At 38.8% G+C, this 17172-nt stretch overlaps 1 protein-coding gene and 1 pseudogene across 7 annotated transcripts in view; one reads left to right on the forward strand and one right to left on the reverse strand.

Moving 5' to 3' along the window:
- SYNE2 (spectrin repeat containing nuclear envelope protein 2) overlaps positions 1-17172 on the forward strand; it is a 416605-nt gene that overhangs the window by 327577 nt on the left and 71856 nt on the right. For all 7 annotated transcript variants that reach the window (XM_072629431.1, XM_072629430.1, XM_072629434.1 and 4 more), the window contains 4 exons: positions 3103-3255; positions 7700-7870; positions 8740-8870; positions 15064-15268. In XM_072629431.1, coding sequence (XP_072485532.1) covers positions 3103-3255; positions 7700-7870; positions 8740-8870; positions 15064-15268 — 660 coding nt within the window. The remainder of the gene's footprint in view (positions 1-3102; positions 3256-7699; positions 7871-8739; positions 8871-15063; positions 15269-17172) is intronic.
- LOC140517840 (sodium/potassium-transporting ATPase subunit beta-1-interacting protein 4 pseudogene) lies at positions 4506-5212 on the reverse strand (annotated as a pseudogene).

Consider the following 17172-nt stretch of genomic DNA (forward strand, 5'->3'; position numbering starts at 1 on the left):
TCAAGACCACTAATTATACTTTCAAGTTTAGTAAAAAGTCCTAAATGACTAGAAAATGGCCAAGTCTGAAATAATTTTACTGAGGAAAATTGGATAAGATGTCATGGAGGTCCTGCCCTCTGTACCTCCCTATGGCATCACTTGTAGTTTTAGACTATACACTATTATATCTTGTTATACATGAGCATCCCTAAAATCTTAATTCCCTATTATATGGAGTATTCCTAAAATCTGTCATTTTAGACCATAAACTACATTAAGATTTTTGAGACACTTGGCACATATTCATCATGATAGCAGAAAAATTTGATATTTTAAAAATATCACAGAACATGACTTTCCCTTTTTTCTTGATGAATAACTTTTAAAATTTATGCCTTTTTTAAAACATCAGGATCATTTTCCAACATATCCTCTTACCCATTAAATTCTTCCATGTAATAAAGAAAAATTTTATCTGACAAAGCATCAGTGTTTGATAGTACGTTCAGCATCCCACAACCATAGTTTGTGACATCTCTAACAAAAGGAAAGAAATTTATTTCAACCTCTTTCTTTTTAGACCAAGATTTGTCATTTCAATTCATTTGAGGGTTGTTTCCATGTATATTATTATAGGCATTGTGTATAGTGTTTTCTTATTTCATGCGAAGGAAAACTTCTTTAAACTGATTCAGCATGACTTTTCTTAACAACAGCAACAACAAAATGAGGGGGGGGGGAAGGGTTAAGCATACCTGATAAACTCTGTGTAACGTAGAACTTTTTCACTTCACAAACTGAAACCATATAGTGTATTGTAACAGCAAGGACCTGAACATGCACAGGAGGACTGGCTGTACAGATTCTTAGATCTGCTTTTCTAAAAGAAAAGGCAACTTTTCTTAGTTGCTTAGTTCAGGCGAAAAAAGTCAGCACCCTGAACTTCAGAGAGATCAAGAGACAGGGCTTCCGACTGTCTGACCATAAGCAATACATATTTACAGATCAACAGACAGATCCAACTGTCTGACCATACATACATAGTTACCAGAGAGAGAGGCATCAAAATCTGGGTTTTCAAAGGCAGGAGGATTCTTAGCGGTTGCCCAGGGTCTCATCTGGCCAAACAAACACTTACAAAGAGTAAGCCTCAAAGTAAAACCTCACCTCAGAGTATTTATATACTTTTCAGAGCCAGAGGGCATCACAAACCTTGAGAACCAGTGTCTCATTAGAAATTAACAAAAGATGTAGGCCTTCCTACAAAACAAATCTCCCCTAATCACACTTTCCTTAATGGGCATGCCCATCAATGGGTGGGGAAGATTTTTAACTCTAATGAACATTACATATATAGAAAATCAGACTTAAAGAGGATTAAGATGTGAAGGAGAAATGGATGGGTTTTCGAAGGAAAAAGAAAGAGGAGACAGGGAAATATGAAAACAACAATGATATTTCACCATAACTACAGCAAATTATCAGACTATGATGCTTACTCCATGTTCTTATGGAAACTATTTTTCATGATTCCTTAAGCTCAGTTTTACCTTTCTTTATCCTCTTTAAAATGCTCATGTAGTTTTATTACCATGGTGACAGTAGAGAAGCCTTATGTCACTTCTTCAGCTCTCTCATGTTGTTTATTCCCTGCTGTTTTCTGCTAATAACAGTTCATCTTCATTGAGGAGCTCTCCTCTTTACAGTTTGCTTGAAGTATGGGGAAAACATGCCAACTTGTTAGTAAATAAGTGTTTCAAAGATTTCTAAACAGCTGTGTCTTTGTAGGGAGAGGAAGAACTAGTTTTTTATCATTTCAAAGCAGGAGTAAAGTCAAGAATTATTTTTGACTTAAGTACCCTGTAATATATAGAAAGAATCAAGTTGTTTCAAATTCTAAGTTGATGATAGGAAATATGGTTAAGCTTAAAATCATAAACACATATTTTGAGATGCATGATGGTGCTTTTAGAGGATTACTTTAAGGATGCATATCTGAAGAGCCTGTGTTCTACCAGTATAGGTAGTAGCAGTTGACTTCTTTCATCAAGTTTTCAGCAAGGTAATTTAGATACTTGAGGTGCCAATAAACTAGGCTATAAAAACAAGACCTCAGTTGTTGCTGCTAAGCAAATGAACAACTTAATCTTTTACTATAAAGTTTTGCAACCTGCTAGCTGGATATTGTCATTCTTGCTTTCAAAGACTGCTTGCTCTTTCCCTTTCTTTCACTTGGATAAATTAGGAAGAAAAAATTATATTATAAACAAATGACTCTGAAAAAGTGCCAAGGGATCTAATTTTGTTGCCACAGGGTTATGAAGCAACTAGGTAACCCACTGGATAGAGTATTAGACATAAACTCTAGAAGACCTAATTTCAAATCCAGCCTCAGTTACTGTGCTTGGGCAAGTCCCTCTATCTTGACATGCCTCTGTTTCCTCATTTGTAAAATGAGGATAATGATAGCACCTATCAATAGAATTGTCAAGAGGATGAAATAAGATTATATTTGTAAAGATCCTTACAAATCTTAAAGCACTGTATAAATGCTTGCTATGATCATTCCATTAAATGTACTTTTGCTAATAAGTGTTTTTTATAGTCATGTCTGACTCTACGTGATCCCATTTGGGGTTTTCTTGGCAAAGGTATTGGAATGTTTTACCATTTTCTTCTTCAGCTCATTTTACAGATGAAGAAGTAAAGCAAATGGGGTGAAGTGACTTGCCCAGGGTCACATAGATAGTAAGTGTCTAAGGCCAGATTTGAACTCATGAAGATGAGTCTTCCTGACGGTAGACCAGGCCCTCTATCCACTACACCACCTAAGTGCCCCAATAATAGATATTAGATTATGTAAACAATCTAACATAACAGGTTTGAATTCCTCTGAAATTTAGGGACAGAGTCAGACCATCTTGTGCAATGCAGTTTATGTTATATCTAAATTGTATCCTTATGCAAAATGGATGACTTTCTTTACTAATGGAATATTTACCAGAGGTTCACTATGGCTCTCTAGAACAGACTTGCAAAGAGGAATCCTCCCTCTTTAGCACCATTTATGAACACTTTGGAATTCTATGCAACTAAGAACTATATTTCTTTCTTTTCCAGGACTTAGAAAATCACTTGGCAGCTAAATCCAGAATACTGGATGAACTAAAAGAAAATTACATGGCTTTGGAAAGTGGCCCAATGCCAGTGTTACAGGACACCATTTCTGGAATTGATGGTTTATATCAAATGAGGAACAACATTGTCAATCAGGTAGTAGAATATATTTGAAATGTATCTTCTTCCATTTATCCTGTCTTTACAGTGTTCCATTCACTAATGGATAATTGTTCCATGCCAAACTCTTTTCAGTAGCAGAAAGATGTGTTGCCAAAGACTGTTGTGTTGTAGAAGGAAAAGCCCAATCCAATGTTTGTTTTCTGGCAAGGCTAATGTACATATTTCCCCTAATAAAACCCCTGTTTGAATTTGACTTCTGACAGTATTTTCTGGCTAATCATAAGTCATTAGGTCCGTCACTGAAGAGGTACGTGAGAGAGGCAATGGTTTCTGTGGAAGAGAATTTAAAGATCTTTCCCCAGAGTAGCTGCTTCAGGGGTGGGGGAACGTTGTGCCACCTGATTGCATCATACCAAAGCATTCTCCAGCAATACCATGAGCAGATAAAACTAGTCATAAAATGAATGGTGACAAAACTAGTGATAAAACTAGTCTCGAAGAATATTTTTATTTTGGCATTTGATTATTGAATTTAATGGTTCACTCAATGACCAGGGCTTATGAAAGATATTCCGTTAACCTGTGTGTACTTGCATACATATTATATGTGTGTGTGTATGTATGTATATATATATATATACACACATATATATACATACATACATACATACATACATACATACATATACATATTCCTCCCCTGTCTCTGCCATCTCTTTTACTACCCTGCTTCCCATAGACAAACTCTTCCACTTTTAGCTTAGAGGTCAGTGCTCTGAGGTCATGGAATAAAGATAATGAACTCATCACAGACACCTGGGGTACCTGTTGTACCTCAAAGGCAAACCTAGGTTGGGGGTTGCAGGAGGCATCGCTACAATATACACAGTCCGCTAACTTTGCTCCACTGATCCCATGTGACATGAGCCAAGGGGTAGGAGCAACTGTGAGTAAGTACATATGTGATTTTTGTTTTTTGTTTTTGCTTTTTTTTTTTTTTTTAAAGAAAATTACAAAAAAAGTAGGCATCTGCAGCTGGTTCATGGCCATGCCTTTCTCTGGGCCAGGGGCTCCAGATGGGCAGGAGTTGGAGGGAGGGAGGGAGGAGATGAGGCCTTCCAGACTGTAATTTTTGAAACCAGGCCTGAGGCAAGGCAGGTTAAAGGACCAGGGTCCTAGGACACTTGGGATGGAGATGAGGCATTGGGACACTCAGACTCAAAATAGAAATGGCCCAGCCATGTGTAACACATTCATTGTGTTAAGGAGTAAGATGGAATGAATTCTTCAGACCAAGGTTTCCACATGATAAGGAGAGACCCTTCTTTACTGAGCAGTGGTGTGGCATCCTCTTCTTTGCTTACGAAGCCAGCTATATCTGCTTGAACAATAGGCTGGAGGGCTTTTCAATCACATGGTAGAGAGGAAATGGATCAAATCCACCAATGAAATCAAAGCTATCTGCTTCTTCTGTGAGGATACTGACCATGTAATGGGCATACACAAAGTCCACCAATGCCACAAGGATCTAGAAGGAGCTGGGCATGACCTCAATGTACCGATACTCCAGAGTATAGCCAGTCACAGAGATGTAGGATTGGCTGTCCAAGCCTGCAATCCCAGCTGCTGGGGCTTCTTTCCTAACACAGCCTGGTCTGTTCTCACTCCACCATGATTGGTGGTGGGAAATATTAAAGGTCAGAAGCTCACTGTCCTTCGAAAGTTCTCCCACCTCCAAGTAAAAACAAATAATAAAGATGTTCCAAGTGACTCAGATAGCTGTCCACACTACATACACCACAGTGTATCAAGGTCTATGTTGAATATTTCCAAAGAGGCCCAGGATGACAATTATGATGTGAAGGAAATTGGCCAGGATAGGAACCTGCTGATACACCAGGAAATTGAATACTTGTCTCTCTAATGCAGCAAGCAGCTGTAAAGTGCAGAGGAGAATCAGCATGCAGCGGCCAGTGCAGTGCCATCCCATGGTCCCAGTGCACACAGGGTTGCTCAACTTGCCCAGGTTTTGATGTGCTGCTTTGCTGCTGCTGCTGCTGGCCACCAGCCCTGGCTCAGTGCCTTGGTTCCTGGACCATGCTCCTTTCCTCCAGCTCCTAGTAGCCTTTCCCTGCCCACTTGGCCAGACTCACCAGCACCCACAACCCCCGCCCCCTATCCACCTCCCTAGTCGTGGCAGCAGTCAGATAACAGCTGCCTCAAAGAATACTTTTGATGTCATGTTAAACTTTGCTTTCTCATCTTCTAGAAATTCCCACTCCTTTCTTTCCATCTTAGCTATGACTTAAGTATGCTTCTGAGTCTTCCAGCCCTGTTTCTTTCCCATGAGGCAATAGAACTTGGATGTGGCCATACGGTCATTGTTCTATAGTTGGAAATTACCCCAGAAGTCACCTAGTCCAACCCCCATGTTTTACACATACGTAATCTGAGGCTTAGGGAGGTTTGGTGACTATTAATGTAAATGTCGAATTCATGATTGAACTTGCCATGTTGTTTTCACTCAACTTTGGGAGGAAATTGAGTAAGCCTTTATTATTGTGGAAATATTTAGAACCTCATTTTAAATTCTGTTTTCTAGATCCCGATTGAATCTAAAAATTGTAACTTAAGTTGTCACATTCCAAAAACTGATTTTCATTTTCATACAGAAGTAATCATAACTGTACTGATTTTTGCCATGCCCTGTATAATGTACACATTTCCAGATTTTTTATTATTATACAATTTGATTGGTTACATTTACCATAGCAGACCTTATATGATAACCACTTATGTGTGTTCTTCAAATAATTTAAAAGTGTGAATAAATGAAAAAGCATTCATTAAGTTCTTACTATGTGTCAGGCACTGTGCTAAGTGCTGGGGACACAAATACAAAAAGTTTCCTGCCCTGAAGCAGTTTATAGTCTAATACAATGACACAGCTACATGTAGGGAAATGGTGGCTAGGGAAGGGAGTTTTGATCTAGGAAGTCAGGGAAGATAGTAAATTGAGTCTCAGAGTAGTCAGTTAACATTGGCTAAATGCAGTGGCGATACCTATGAACAAAAAATAGAAGGCAGAGTAGTAGGACAGATGGCAAGATGTCCTGGATTGATGACTAGGATGGGATTTTGGAATGTAAAGTATGGTTTGGTAGCCTGGGAACAGTTAGATATAATGGATGAATGTAATAAAAAATCATATTGTGCTGTAAATAATGACGAAATAGGTGATTTCAAAGAACCATAGACTTTGATCCAAACTGATGAAATGATGCAAAGTGAAGTTAGCAGAGCCAGAAGAACAATTTACGCAGTAACAACACTGTAAATACAGATAACTTTGAAAGATGTAAGAACAATGATCAATATGATGGCCATCCATGATTTCTAAGGACTGAAGATGAAACACACTATCTACTTCCAGACACAGATGACTGCTTTAGGGTATAGAATGAGATATATATGTGTATGCATAGATACACATATACAAGTACACACACACATATTCTTTTCCTTCTTTTCAATTGGGTAAGGAGTGACAGGGACAGTGACAGAGCAGATATACTTTTGTTCATTTAAAAAGCAATTAAAAATAGAGAGTTTGGTGCTACAGGTGCGGTATGTTGGATATACTTTCAGATAAAGTCACTATTTAGTTAGTTTTGCTTAGTTTTATGTTTTTACCAGTCACTTCTTATGAAGTAGGGGCAGTTTGTAAATGTTTCTAATGTAAAAACAAACATTTTTTTAAAAGCAATCATACTAGATGGACTGGGTAAATTTGCATTCGCTCGGTTGCCAATCAAGACAGCTTGGGAGTTCACAAGCTGAGTAGATTAGCTCACAAAGATCTGTAGTTCATTGGTGTGAATACCCTTAAATAGTGCAGATCAAAAACCCTCCATGCTTTAGTAGATTGTTCTGTGTTCCTGGTAGCCAGCCCTCTAGACTGGTCCTCTATTAAGAGTCTGTCTCCCCACCCAACTCTAAAGTTCTAGTTTGGTGTGTTGTGTCAGAAGTTGCACTGTGTTGTCACAGCTTCCAATAAGTCAGGGCCACCGTGGTGAGGCATTGTAGTAGAATGGTGTTTTAAACACATTTTTTATTTATGATTTTGTACTTGCCACACTTTGTAACACTAAAGTACTATAAGCATACGGACTATTTAATTGCTATAATAGCCGTAATTAGCTATCCCACTTTCATCTCCTAATGGTCAACTTGTCTACAACACCCTAGATACTGTCTCAGCTATTCTGTTTTGGTTACTCTTTACTTGGAATGTTCCAGGGCTAGGATCTCACTTCTCACAGTACTTATTCCTTCATGTTATCCAGATGTAAGCACTCATCCTAAGAGATACCCCAAAGTTGATGTTAATAGCAAAAGTACAAACCTGGAAGAAAAACAAAGTAATGAAAGAATGTCAACCTCTTTCTAAATCCACCTGTTTCTTCCTTTCTCACAGGTCAACCAACTCAAAACCTCCATGCAGTCAGTGTTACAGCAGGGAAGGAGTTATGACAAACTCTTTGAGGAAGTGAACATGATGACAATCCGATTCTGGTACTGTGTGGAGCATAGCAAGTCTGACATATTATCTCTGGAAGCTTTGAGATGTCAAGTGAAGAACCTTCAGGTAAATATTCACAGCAGGTCAGAGAAAGGAAACTTAGGAGGAAACAAAAAAATATTGGACACAAAATATTGGACAAAAGTCCCTTTTGTGCTGTTACTAATAGGTAGAAAATACTTCTCTAAACAGCTTCCCAGAAATGTCTAGTTAACACTCTATATGAGTAATTGAATCAAATTGTTGATATCAACATTTAAATATTTGGACACATAATTATTTAAATTGTTCATTATTTGAGTTAATTAAATTATTAATTATTTAAATTTTAAAAGGCAACATGGAATTGATTTGATTACTCTGCCCAGAGCACAAGTGGATAAGAGAGATAGTGGGGAAGATGACAAGATGACCTGGATGGATGAGATACTGAATTGTGACCCATGGTCTGGTGACCAGGGACTGGTTAGAAATAGTGGGTAGGAGAGAGGTTCAAAGTTGGAGTCAGAAAGATCTGGGCTTTGTTATTAAGGCCAAAGGTAAGCTAGTTAACTAGTCTATGCTGCAGGTAGTAGTAATAGATGAGTTGCAGATCAGTATAAGTGGAGAGAGTTTCTTTACTACAGTGAATCACAAAAATAATTCAACCATAAGGGGAGTAGAATACAAAAGTAGAATGGGATGTTTGAAGAAGTAAGAGTTTCCTATCAGAGGATGGAATTGTCCGGAGTTCCTATTCAGGCACAGGTTAGACTAACTGACCTCTGAGATCCCTTCCAACTCTTAAATTATGTGATTCTTTAAGTTTGGTAAAACTATAAACCACTTTTAGTCTTTGAATGCTTTTTTTTTTTTACTACTGTTGCAATCTAGTTATATTCCCTTTAGGATTATGGATCAAATAGTGCTTAATTCCTATTTACACATTTTTTTAGCTTCTTCAAGATGAAGCAGAGAGCAGTGAAGGAAACTGGAGCAAACTCCAGGATGCCGTTCGAAAGCTCAAAGACTACTGTCCTTCAGCTACTGAGATAATGGAACAAAAATGTCAAGAAGCACATATAAGGTACATTTAAGATAAATATAGTGGGTGTCTCTTCAGGTTACCAGCTCATCCATGAGGTTATACGGACAATAGAACAATGCCTTAAGGCCATCATGTTTTATCAGACATTTTCTGCGATGACTGATTTTCAATCTTTCTGTCTCTTCTGCTCTCAAGAAGCTTTCCCTCTAAGAAGATATAATGTCATAGAGGATATAGTCTGTCTCCTGGGAGTCAGGTAAAATAGAAATTGCTCTGTTCATAGCCAGGATGAGGAAAGCAAACAGATGCTGCAGAAATTTTATTTTTAATTTTAAGTTTTTAAAAAATCTAAGCCCTAATACAATGAGCATTTCCGTATACAAAATAGAACAGAGGATTGTACATGAAACTACACATCTCTATTACACGTTTTATTTTTTCCTTTTGTCTTTAATAAAATCAGCACATAACTTTCAAAGTTGTCATGCTTGACTGTGTTTCCTCCTGACCTTCCTTCTGTTCTCTTCTGTGAATTTTTTTTTTCTGTAACCATTGGGAGCTTTATTGATGCAAGAGCAGCGGTCCTGAGACTTAGCAAGGAGCTAATGAAAGGCAATGGTATAGGAAAAGGGCCAGGCTTATATAGGATGATTTTAGGGTTTTCTTATGGGGGTTGGAGTTCTAAGGTGAGTCGTGCAAGATAAAGGCACAGGGTGAGGACTATGAATGACACAAGATAAGGAAATTCCATTCCCCAGGATGAGGGGTGGGGACAGGAAAGTATATGGTCCAGGATAAGGGGAAGTTTTGTGGTAAGGGGAGACCTTAGGGCACCAAGGGCTTCACAAAGTCAATCAATATTATTTTAACTCTTCAGGTACTGTTTCTATCCATATCATTTCCCCACTCAACCACTTGGTAGGAGAATTCTTTTGGGGAAAGGGGGCGAAGGTTATTGTCTTCAGTACCTGCTTCCAGCTGAACAGGGGTGAAGAGTCCACTTTAGGGGCCAGAATAGGTTGGGGGGGGTGATCAGCGTGGGGAGCAGAATGCAGTGCCATCTAAGTCCAGGGGGAGAGAGGTAAAGCACTGGGGTTCATCAAGGGCAGGGGTTGGTGCCCTAAAAGTTTCTGTGGGTAAGAAGCATAAATTGAACCAGGAGGTTAAACAAGCACAAACCAAGTGTAAGAGCAAGTAAAATGACCAATAACAGGATCACAGTGAGGGGAAAGGAGTAGAAACCGTGACCCCCAGGAGCAGGTAGGGAGAGATATCAGACTGGAGTGGATGCCATACATCCAGGAGGCTACCTGTAATATCCTGTGAGTGCTCAAATGAAAAATCTCATGCAGGATCTTCAGGAAATAGGGGGAGAGCTATGGAGAGTAAGCTAATATCCTGGGCATGATAGTGGCACACCCAGTTATCATGTACTCTGCCCTGTCCCACAGATTCCCCTATCTGAATTAAGGCATTAGACTTCCAGTCCTGAGGAAGCAGGCCTAATCCTTGGCATAGTGCAGGAATCAGGTGGGCTAGGGATAGAAGTGGTTCAAAGTGGGGCCTAGAACATAGCTAGAAAGCACACAGGCAAGTCCCCAAGGTTAGGGGCTTCAATACATAGTCTTTTCTGGCTAGTTATGCCCTGCATTTTATCTCACCTTTCACATTCTTCCTCGTGCTTGCTTCTCTGTCTGCCTCACCATCCACCCAAATGCTTTTGAAAGAGGGACAAAGGCACTGTCCATGTCTGAATGGGGTGGAGAGGAGAGTAAAATGAGGCTGAAGCAATGTCCAGGAGATGAGGAGAGTGTAGAACAGGTATCCTTGTTGCATCACCATCTGTGGGTGGACAGCATAGTCTAGGAGACACCAATCTGACAAACAAGTTCAATATGCAGGCCCCAAATAGAACGAGCATTAAAAGTGATGTCAGAAAAGAGGAAAAACAAAGAAAGAAACCAGGAGCCCCATGATATTATTATTTACTTTTGACATACAGAATTTTCTGATCTTGTTAGTTTCTCAAAAGTTTCCACTCTGATTTCAGTTCCTTTTGGAGGATCAGATACTGTTAAGGATCCAACTCTGTACATGTAAATATGAGTAATAACACGTTGCAAGTAGAAGCTTTCTACCCTTGAGTTCAACAGTTATACAGATGAATTTACTTATGAGACTGACATTTACTGCAGTTACCATAAAAGACTTGGAAGGATCCATAAGTAATTAATTCCAAAACAGTGCATAGCAATTAGTTGCTCATAATAAAACATGTTTGTACCATAGAACACACAGTATAACAAATTTTGAATGAAGTTGACTTTTCCATTATTACAAAAATACTCCATGTTACCTCCCTCTAAGAAAATTGCACTGAAATTGTTTTCCTCAAACTGAAGATGTTTCTGATTTAGTTTCAGTAATTAATAGAATAGCAGGTAGGTCCCTGGATCAATTGTACTAATGCTCAATTATTCTAACATCATTTTAAAACATTTAAGGATATATGTCCATACAGACATATATCTAGTAACAGGCAGATGATTAGGCCAAATACCCATTTACTAAGTTGTTTAACATATAAAAAGGAATATAATCTCAGGCTGAACAGCCCAAATCTTAAACACACACTTTAATGTAGTAGCTCAGATGTATCCCAGCCTTAGTCTATGAGATAATGATTCAACATTGTGTTTGTACCTTCGTTTCTCAAATTTCTTTTCCCTTTGTCTAATTATTTCCATAGCATTCAGAAAGAATTTTCTTTGAATCTTTCACATGGCTATGCAGGAATACTAATTTACCCAGCTGGAGTATAGAATAACCATCCATTCAGATTGACCACTTGCTTTGACTGCAGAAATTTGCCATAAAAAGGAAAAGCAAGGACATGACTAGATAGAACATCACAGTTCTGAAAACATATAGTATCATTTCCACCTCAGAGCCAGACTCAGGAATACTCAGGTGGGACACATTCTTTTTCAAAGGAATGCAATAGGGGAAGTGAGCCAGGAGGATCCATCCTAGGCAGAGGCTAGAATTGTCCTCTCAGCTCTTCCAGAGGAAGATCTCTACTTGTAACAGTAACATTTTCTCTGAGTAGCTTGTGGCATTTCTCTCAGATGGTGTGTTATTGACTATTGGTGGATTTTTTATGACCCATCAGATAACTCAAAACATTGTTCATTATAGTCCCAAGAGCTTTTACCGCAGATGGCAAGTTTCACCAATCAAAAATTTACCAGGATTCCCATCTCAGAATTGCATGTCCTGGTGCAAAAGCCAATTACTAGAGACCATTTGTACATATATTTCCAAATTCTCACCAAAACAAGTTCTTTCTTTAGGAACTCCATGACTGTTCACTAGGAATTCTGCTACACAGAAGATTATACAGACTTGATAAGAATTTATGACTCGAGGGTTCCAAAATTCTTATTGTAGTTAACAACCTCATAATCTGATAATAATCTAACAACATCTAGACTATAAGAGAAATTGCTTTTCTAAATACAAAATTACACAATAAGAAAATTCAGAAATATAACCATACCACAAGCATGTATTTAAAACTTGAAACAGAACCAATTCATTACCAATCAGGTGACCATAATTTAGTTGAATGAGCAAATCAATTCTGGATTCATAATCACTAGTGGTTAGCATTTTCATTTCTAAGGCCCAATACCCTTAGCACTTTAAAAGAAAAAATTATTACCTATAAATTCACGTTTTTGCTAACCTAGGGGGAATTCTCAGGGAAGTCCTGCTGAGTCCAGCTGCAAGGATCTGGTGGCCAGCAGGCCAGGAGAGAAGGGTAGGCATGGGCATGGGGACAGGGAGTATTGGGGTGCAGAGGGAAGGGAGCACCCGCAGTTTTCCCAGTTTCCTAGTAATGAGAGAAACGAGGGAATTGGACTTACCCTTTCAGATAGGGCTTTGGAAGGTGTGTCCAGATCCATGGACTCCAACTGCTGGGTCCAGAGCCTTCCAGTCTTAGCTGGAAAGGAGCTGTAGTTCCTTGTCTCTTTTACCTTTGAGACTTAGCAGACTAGAAAATGCATATCCCTCAAAGGAGGGGAAGAAAAGGATAGGGAGAGAGGGGGCTTACATCTAGACAGTTTTTCCAGCCTCAGAGACCCACTGACCTACCTCTGCAACATCCCACAAGGGAGAGGAGCAACACAGGGTGCAGAGACTCTGAAACTGGAGTGCAGGGACCTCCAAAGAAAACCAGGTGCAGAGGCCCACAGGGCAGAGACCCTCAAACCCGGGTTCAGAGGCCCACCTACTCACCTCTCCCAGCGTCCCATAGGGGAGGGGAAGAAACAATATAGGGTAAGCCAAGGTGCAGGGGGGACAACACAGGTTAAAAAGTCTACTCAAGCAGAGCAAAGTGCTTTTTCCTTAGATTTTGGAGACCTAACTTCTTTCTAAACTTGTTTTGTTTAGAAACCCCCTTCATAAATTACCTTTCTAGATTATATTGCTTAGGCTTGTCACAATGGAACACTAGTCACTTTTCCTTAAGATCTCCTCCCCAAATACCCTTCCCAGCAGCCTCCAAGCACCCTCTTGCCACTTTTCCCAGTATCCCAGGAAGAGGGGAGAAAAATATGTGACTGACCCAGTGCAAGGGCATCCCCTTATATGAGGGTCCACAGTCCAACTGACCGCCCAGAAGTCAGTGGAGCTACAGACGCCACTGGCAGTGTCTGCACACTCCTGGGGTCTTGCTGCTAGGGAGACAGTGGGAGCAGAAAGGTCTGGGGATGAAAACAAAGAAAAGGGTGCTTACCTCTTATCCCAGTGGCTAGAAGAAGATCACCGGAGTCCAATTATTATTTAGACTCCTGGGTTTCGGCACCATAATGTTGAAGAGAGAGATGAGAGAGCTCGTTCAAAGTGTGAATGAATTCACTTAGACCTTCTCTGTAGCCATTGGGAGCTTTATTGATGCAGAAGCAGCAGGACTGAAATTTAGCAAGGAGCTAAACAAAGGCACTGAATTTTTCTAAATGTTTCAATGACTCCTTTTCTTTCTCCTTTCCCTGATCAACCTTTTGACTAGCTCTACTCTCCCTACTATCTCCCACCCTCAATTAAAAGAAAATCTTTGTAACAAATATGCATAGGCAAGCAAAACAAATTCTCACATTGCCCATGTCTGAATATGTATTTCTCATTCTTCGCCTTGTTTCCATCACCTCTATGAGAAGGTGAGTAACATACTTCATCATTGGTTCTCTGGGATTGTGGTTGGCCATAGAACTGAATACAATTCTTAAGTCTTTCAAAATTGTTTTTCTTTACCGTGTTGCTGTCATATAATTTTTTCTCTGATCTGGGCTCCCTTCACTCTGTATCAGCTCATACAAATCTCCCCAGGTTTCTCAGAAATGGTCCTTTTCATCATTTCTTACAGTACCACACTCTGTCTTTGTATCTACATATCACAATTGTTCAGGCATTCCCTACTTGGTGGGCTACCTTGCCACCTTCCTTATTTTCCATTTCTTTGCTTTCACTAAAATTGTTGCCATAAATATTCTTGTACATACGAGTCTTTGGTCTTTCTCTGGGATACAGGCTTACTAATGGTATCGCTAGGACAAAAGGTTTGCACATTTAGTGATTTTGTAGGCATAGTTCCAATAGCTTTTCAGAATAATTGGATTAATTCATTTCTCTCCCAAAAGTAAATTAGTGTGCCTGTCTTCTACAGCCTTTTCAACTTTTATCTTTTTCTTTTTCCCTCATCCTTGCAAATCTGATAAATGTGAGGTAGAACTTCAGAGTTAATTTTAATTTCTTTTAGTGATTTGGAGTATTTTTTTATATATTGGTTGATAGGCTTAGATTTCTTTCTTTAAGAACTGCCTGTTCATATCCTTTGACCATTTATCATTTGAGGAATGGCCTTGTTTGTTTATATTTGAATCAATTCTCTTGAATATTAGACCCTTATCAGAGAAGCTTACCTACAGATATTTTCAAGAAGTACTGGTTGGCCTTCTCTATGCATCTTTCAGTGACACATAGGTTTGTGTTTTAAGTTAAAGAATCAGGGTTTGAGACTAATTAAACCATCCTTCATTATGTTTGGCTTTTGGTTTCACCTATGTTGGAAATAACAATTATCGTTCTACTTGCCTGTTTCAGTTGGAGAACCCAGATTATGGAAAATGGAATAAACAGGATTTTTCATTTATCTGTTTGTTGGCAGGTGGACTCGAGTGAATCATGAAATTGCAGATCAATTACAGTCAGCCCAAAGTATGTTACAGCTTTGGGAATCTTACACTGCTGCTCATGCTGAAGCAACAGCAAGGCTGGAACAGCTTGAAGAGAAGTTTAAACACATTTTGAATGTTAATATGTCTGGAGACAACCTGAGTGAGATCCTAATCCAAGCCCTAAAGGATGTGAAGGTAGGTATAAAAACCATTCCTTCCTCTTGCTTAACCATGAACAGAAGAACACTGTACTCTGATCAGGAGACCTAGGTTCTAGTTCATACTTTTCCATTGACTAACATGTCATGACATATGTGTGGGTCACCATTTCTTTACTGGAAGAGGATAGACTAGGTTATCTTAAAGTACCCTTGGATAAAAGACTGTGTTTTGTTTCTTAATGTGCCTCATGTTTTGTGCCCATTGGTAAGAGTTCAGTAAATGAAGGGAGGTCTTGTTAAACAAAGAGCTGAATGCCTTCACCATGGAACATCTGCACCCATACAAAAACCCAGGAAAGGGATTAGATCTGGGATAGAAATTTAATTCAACCACTATTTATTGAGCCTTATTGTGTGGAAGATTTAAAAGTATTAGAGACTATTCCCCTCTAGTCTTCTTGACAAAGTGTGATAGGTAGATAGATAGATAGATAGATAGATAGATAGATAGATAGATAGATAGATAGATAGATAGATAGATAGATAGAAGAAGCTGCCAAATACAAGGCACTTTTTGCCTTGTTTGTGCCCAAGATATTGCTGTATAAAATGAATACAGATGTGATTAGAAACAGATCAACATGGGATGGAGAGCTTCATGGACAAAAGAAGCTTCAGTATAGGAAGGATGGCAATAATAAGAGATCAGGAATGCTACTTCCAGTATCAAGCAGTAGGACAGAAGAAAGGCCTGATATTTTGAAAACAATGAACATGTTTCAGTACAGATTCATATCCCTACGGACATAGGCAGGTAAAACCAGAAAGGGCAGTTTCAAGCAAGCAAATTATATGTTGGGAGGTGGGAAAAAAACCAAACAAACATATAAGTGAGCGCTTTCACAGGAAGCAGACCATTTACTCTTAGTATTGACAGTCATCTCAGACTGTTTGTGTAAATCAGGTAGAGCACTGAACTTGGAGTCAGGAATGCCTGAGCTCATTACTCCCACCGCCAGTACTTACTATTTATATGATTCAGGTCAAGAAAGTTACACTACCTTTGTCTCCTGTAAAATGAGGATATTAAACCTACTTCATGGAGCTGTTATGAGAATCAAAGGAGATAATATATGTGAAGTACTTTGCAAACCTATCTCTATAAATGCTTGCTATCATTATTACCACCACCAGTACCACCACCATCATCACCACCACTACCATCATCATCATCCTTATCATCATCTGTCTAGGCCTAGGCAGCCATGGCATCATCATTTTCTCTGGTATTCAATGAACTGGCTAAATTTGTTAGGATAAGAAAGTAATAGCAAATATACTGTGAAAAAGATTTTTTTCGTATTTCTTTTATCCACGCCTACAGAGCTCAGTTTCTTTTTGTTCATCATGCTAGTACTCAGTAACTAGATTCTGCTTTTATGAATGTCTCTGTTTAGAAACCAAAGTTGAACCAAAGCTCATTGATACCTATACATGGAGTAGGTATCAGTTTCACTGATTTTTAATTTTAAAAATTTAATTTCAAAAAAATCATTTCTATTGATTTCTATCTTCAAAAATTTAATTTCAAAATATAATTTCTACAGATTTCTAATTTCAAAAATTGTTTCTACTGATTTTTAATTTCAAAAATCTTAAGTTGACCCATGCCCATACAGATACTTCAAGCACCTTAGAACCTAATAACCGTCCCATATTCCCTATGGGTATTCAGCATCTTTTAATGAAAATTTTGTTTCATTCTGCTCTATCAATGAGCTATATTAGAAATGGAAACAAGGAATATTTGGAATGAATCTGTGTATGATTTGAGAGAGAGAGAGAGAGAGAGAGAGAGAGAGAGACTAGACAGAAAAACAGAGAGAGAAAGAGAGAGTATTGAAAAAGCTGGTAGATGGAAAGAGTGGCCTGGTTGGG

Source organism: Notamacropus eugenii, chromosome 1 (genome assembly GCF_028372415.1).
Source record: "Notamacropus eugenii isolate mMacEug1 chromosome 1, mMacEug1.pri_v2, whole genome shotgun sequence".
Classification (NCBI taxonomy): domain Eukaryota; kingdom Metazoa; phylum Chordata; class Mammalia; order Diprotodontia; family Macropodidae; genus Notamacropus; species Notamacropus eugenii.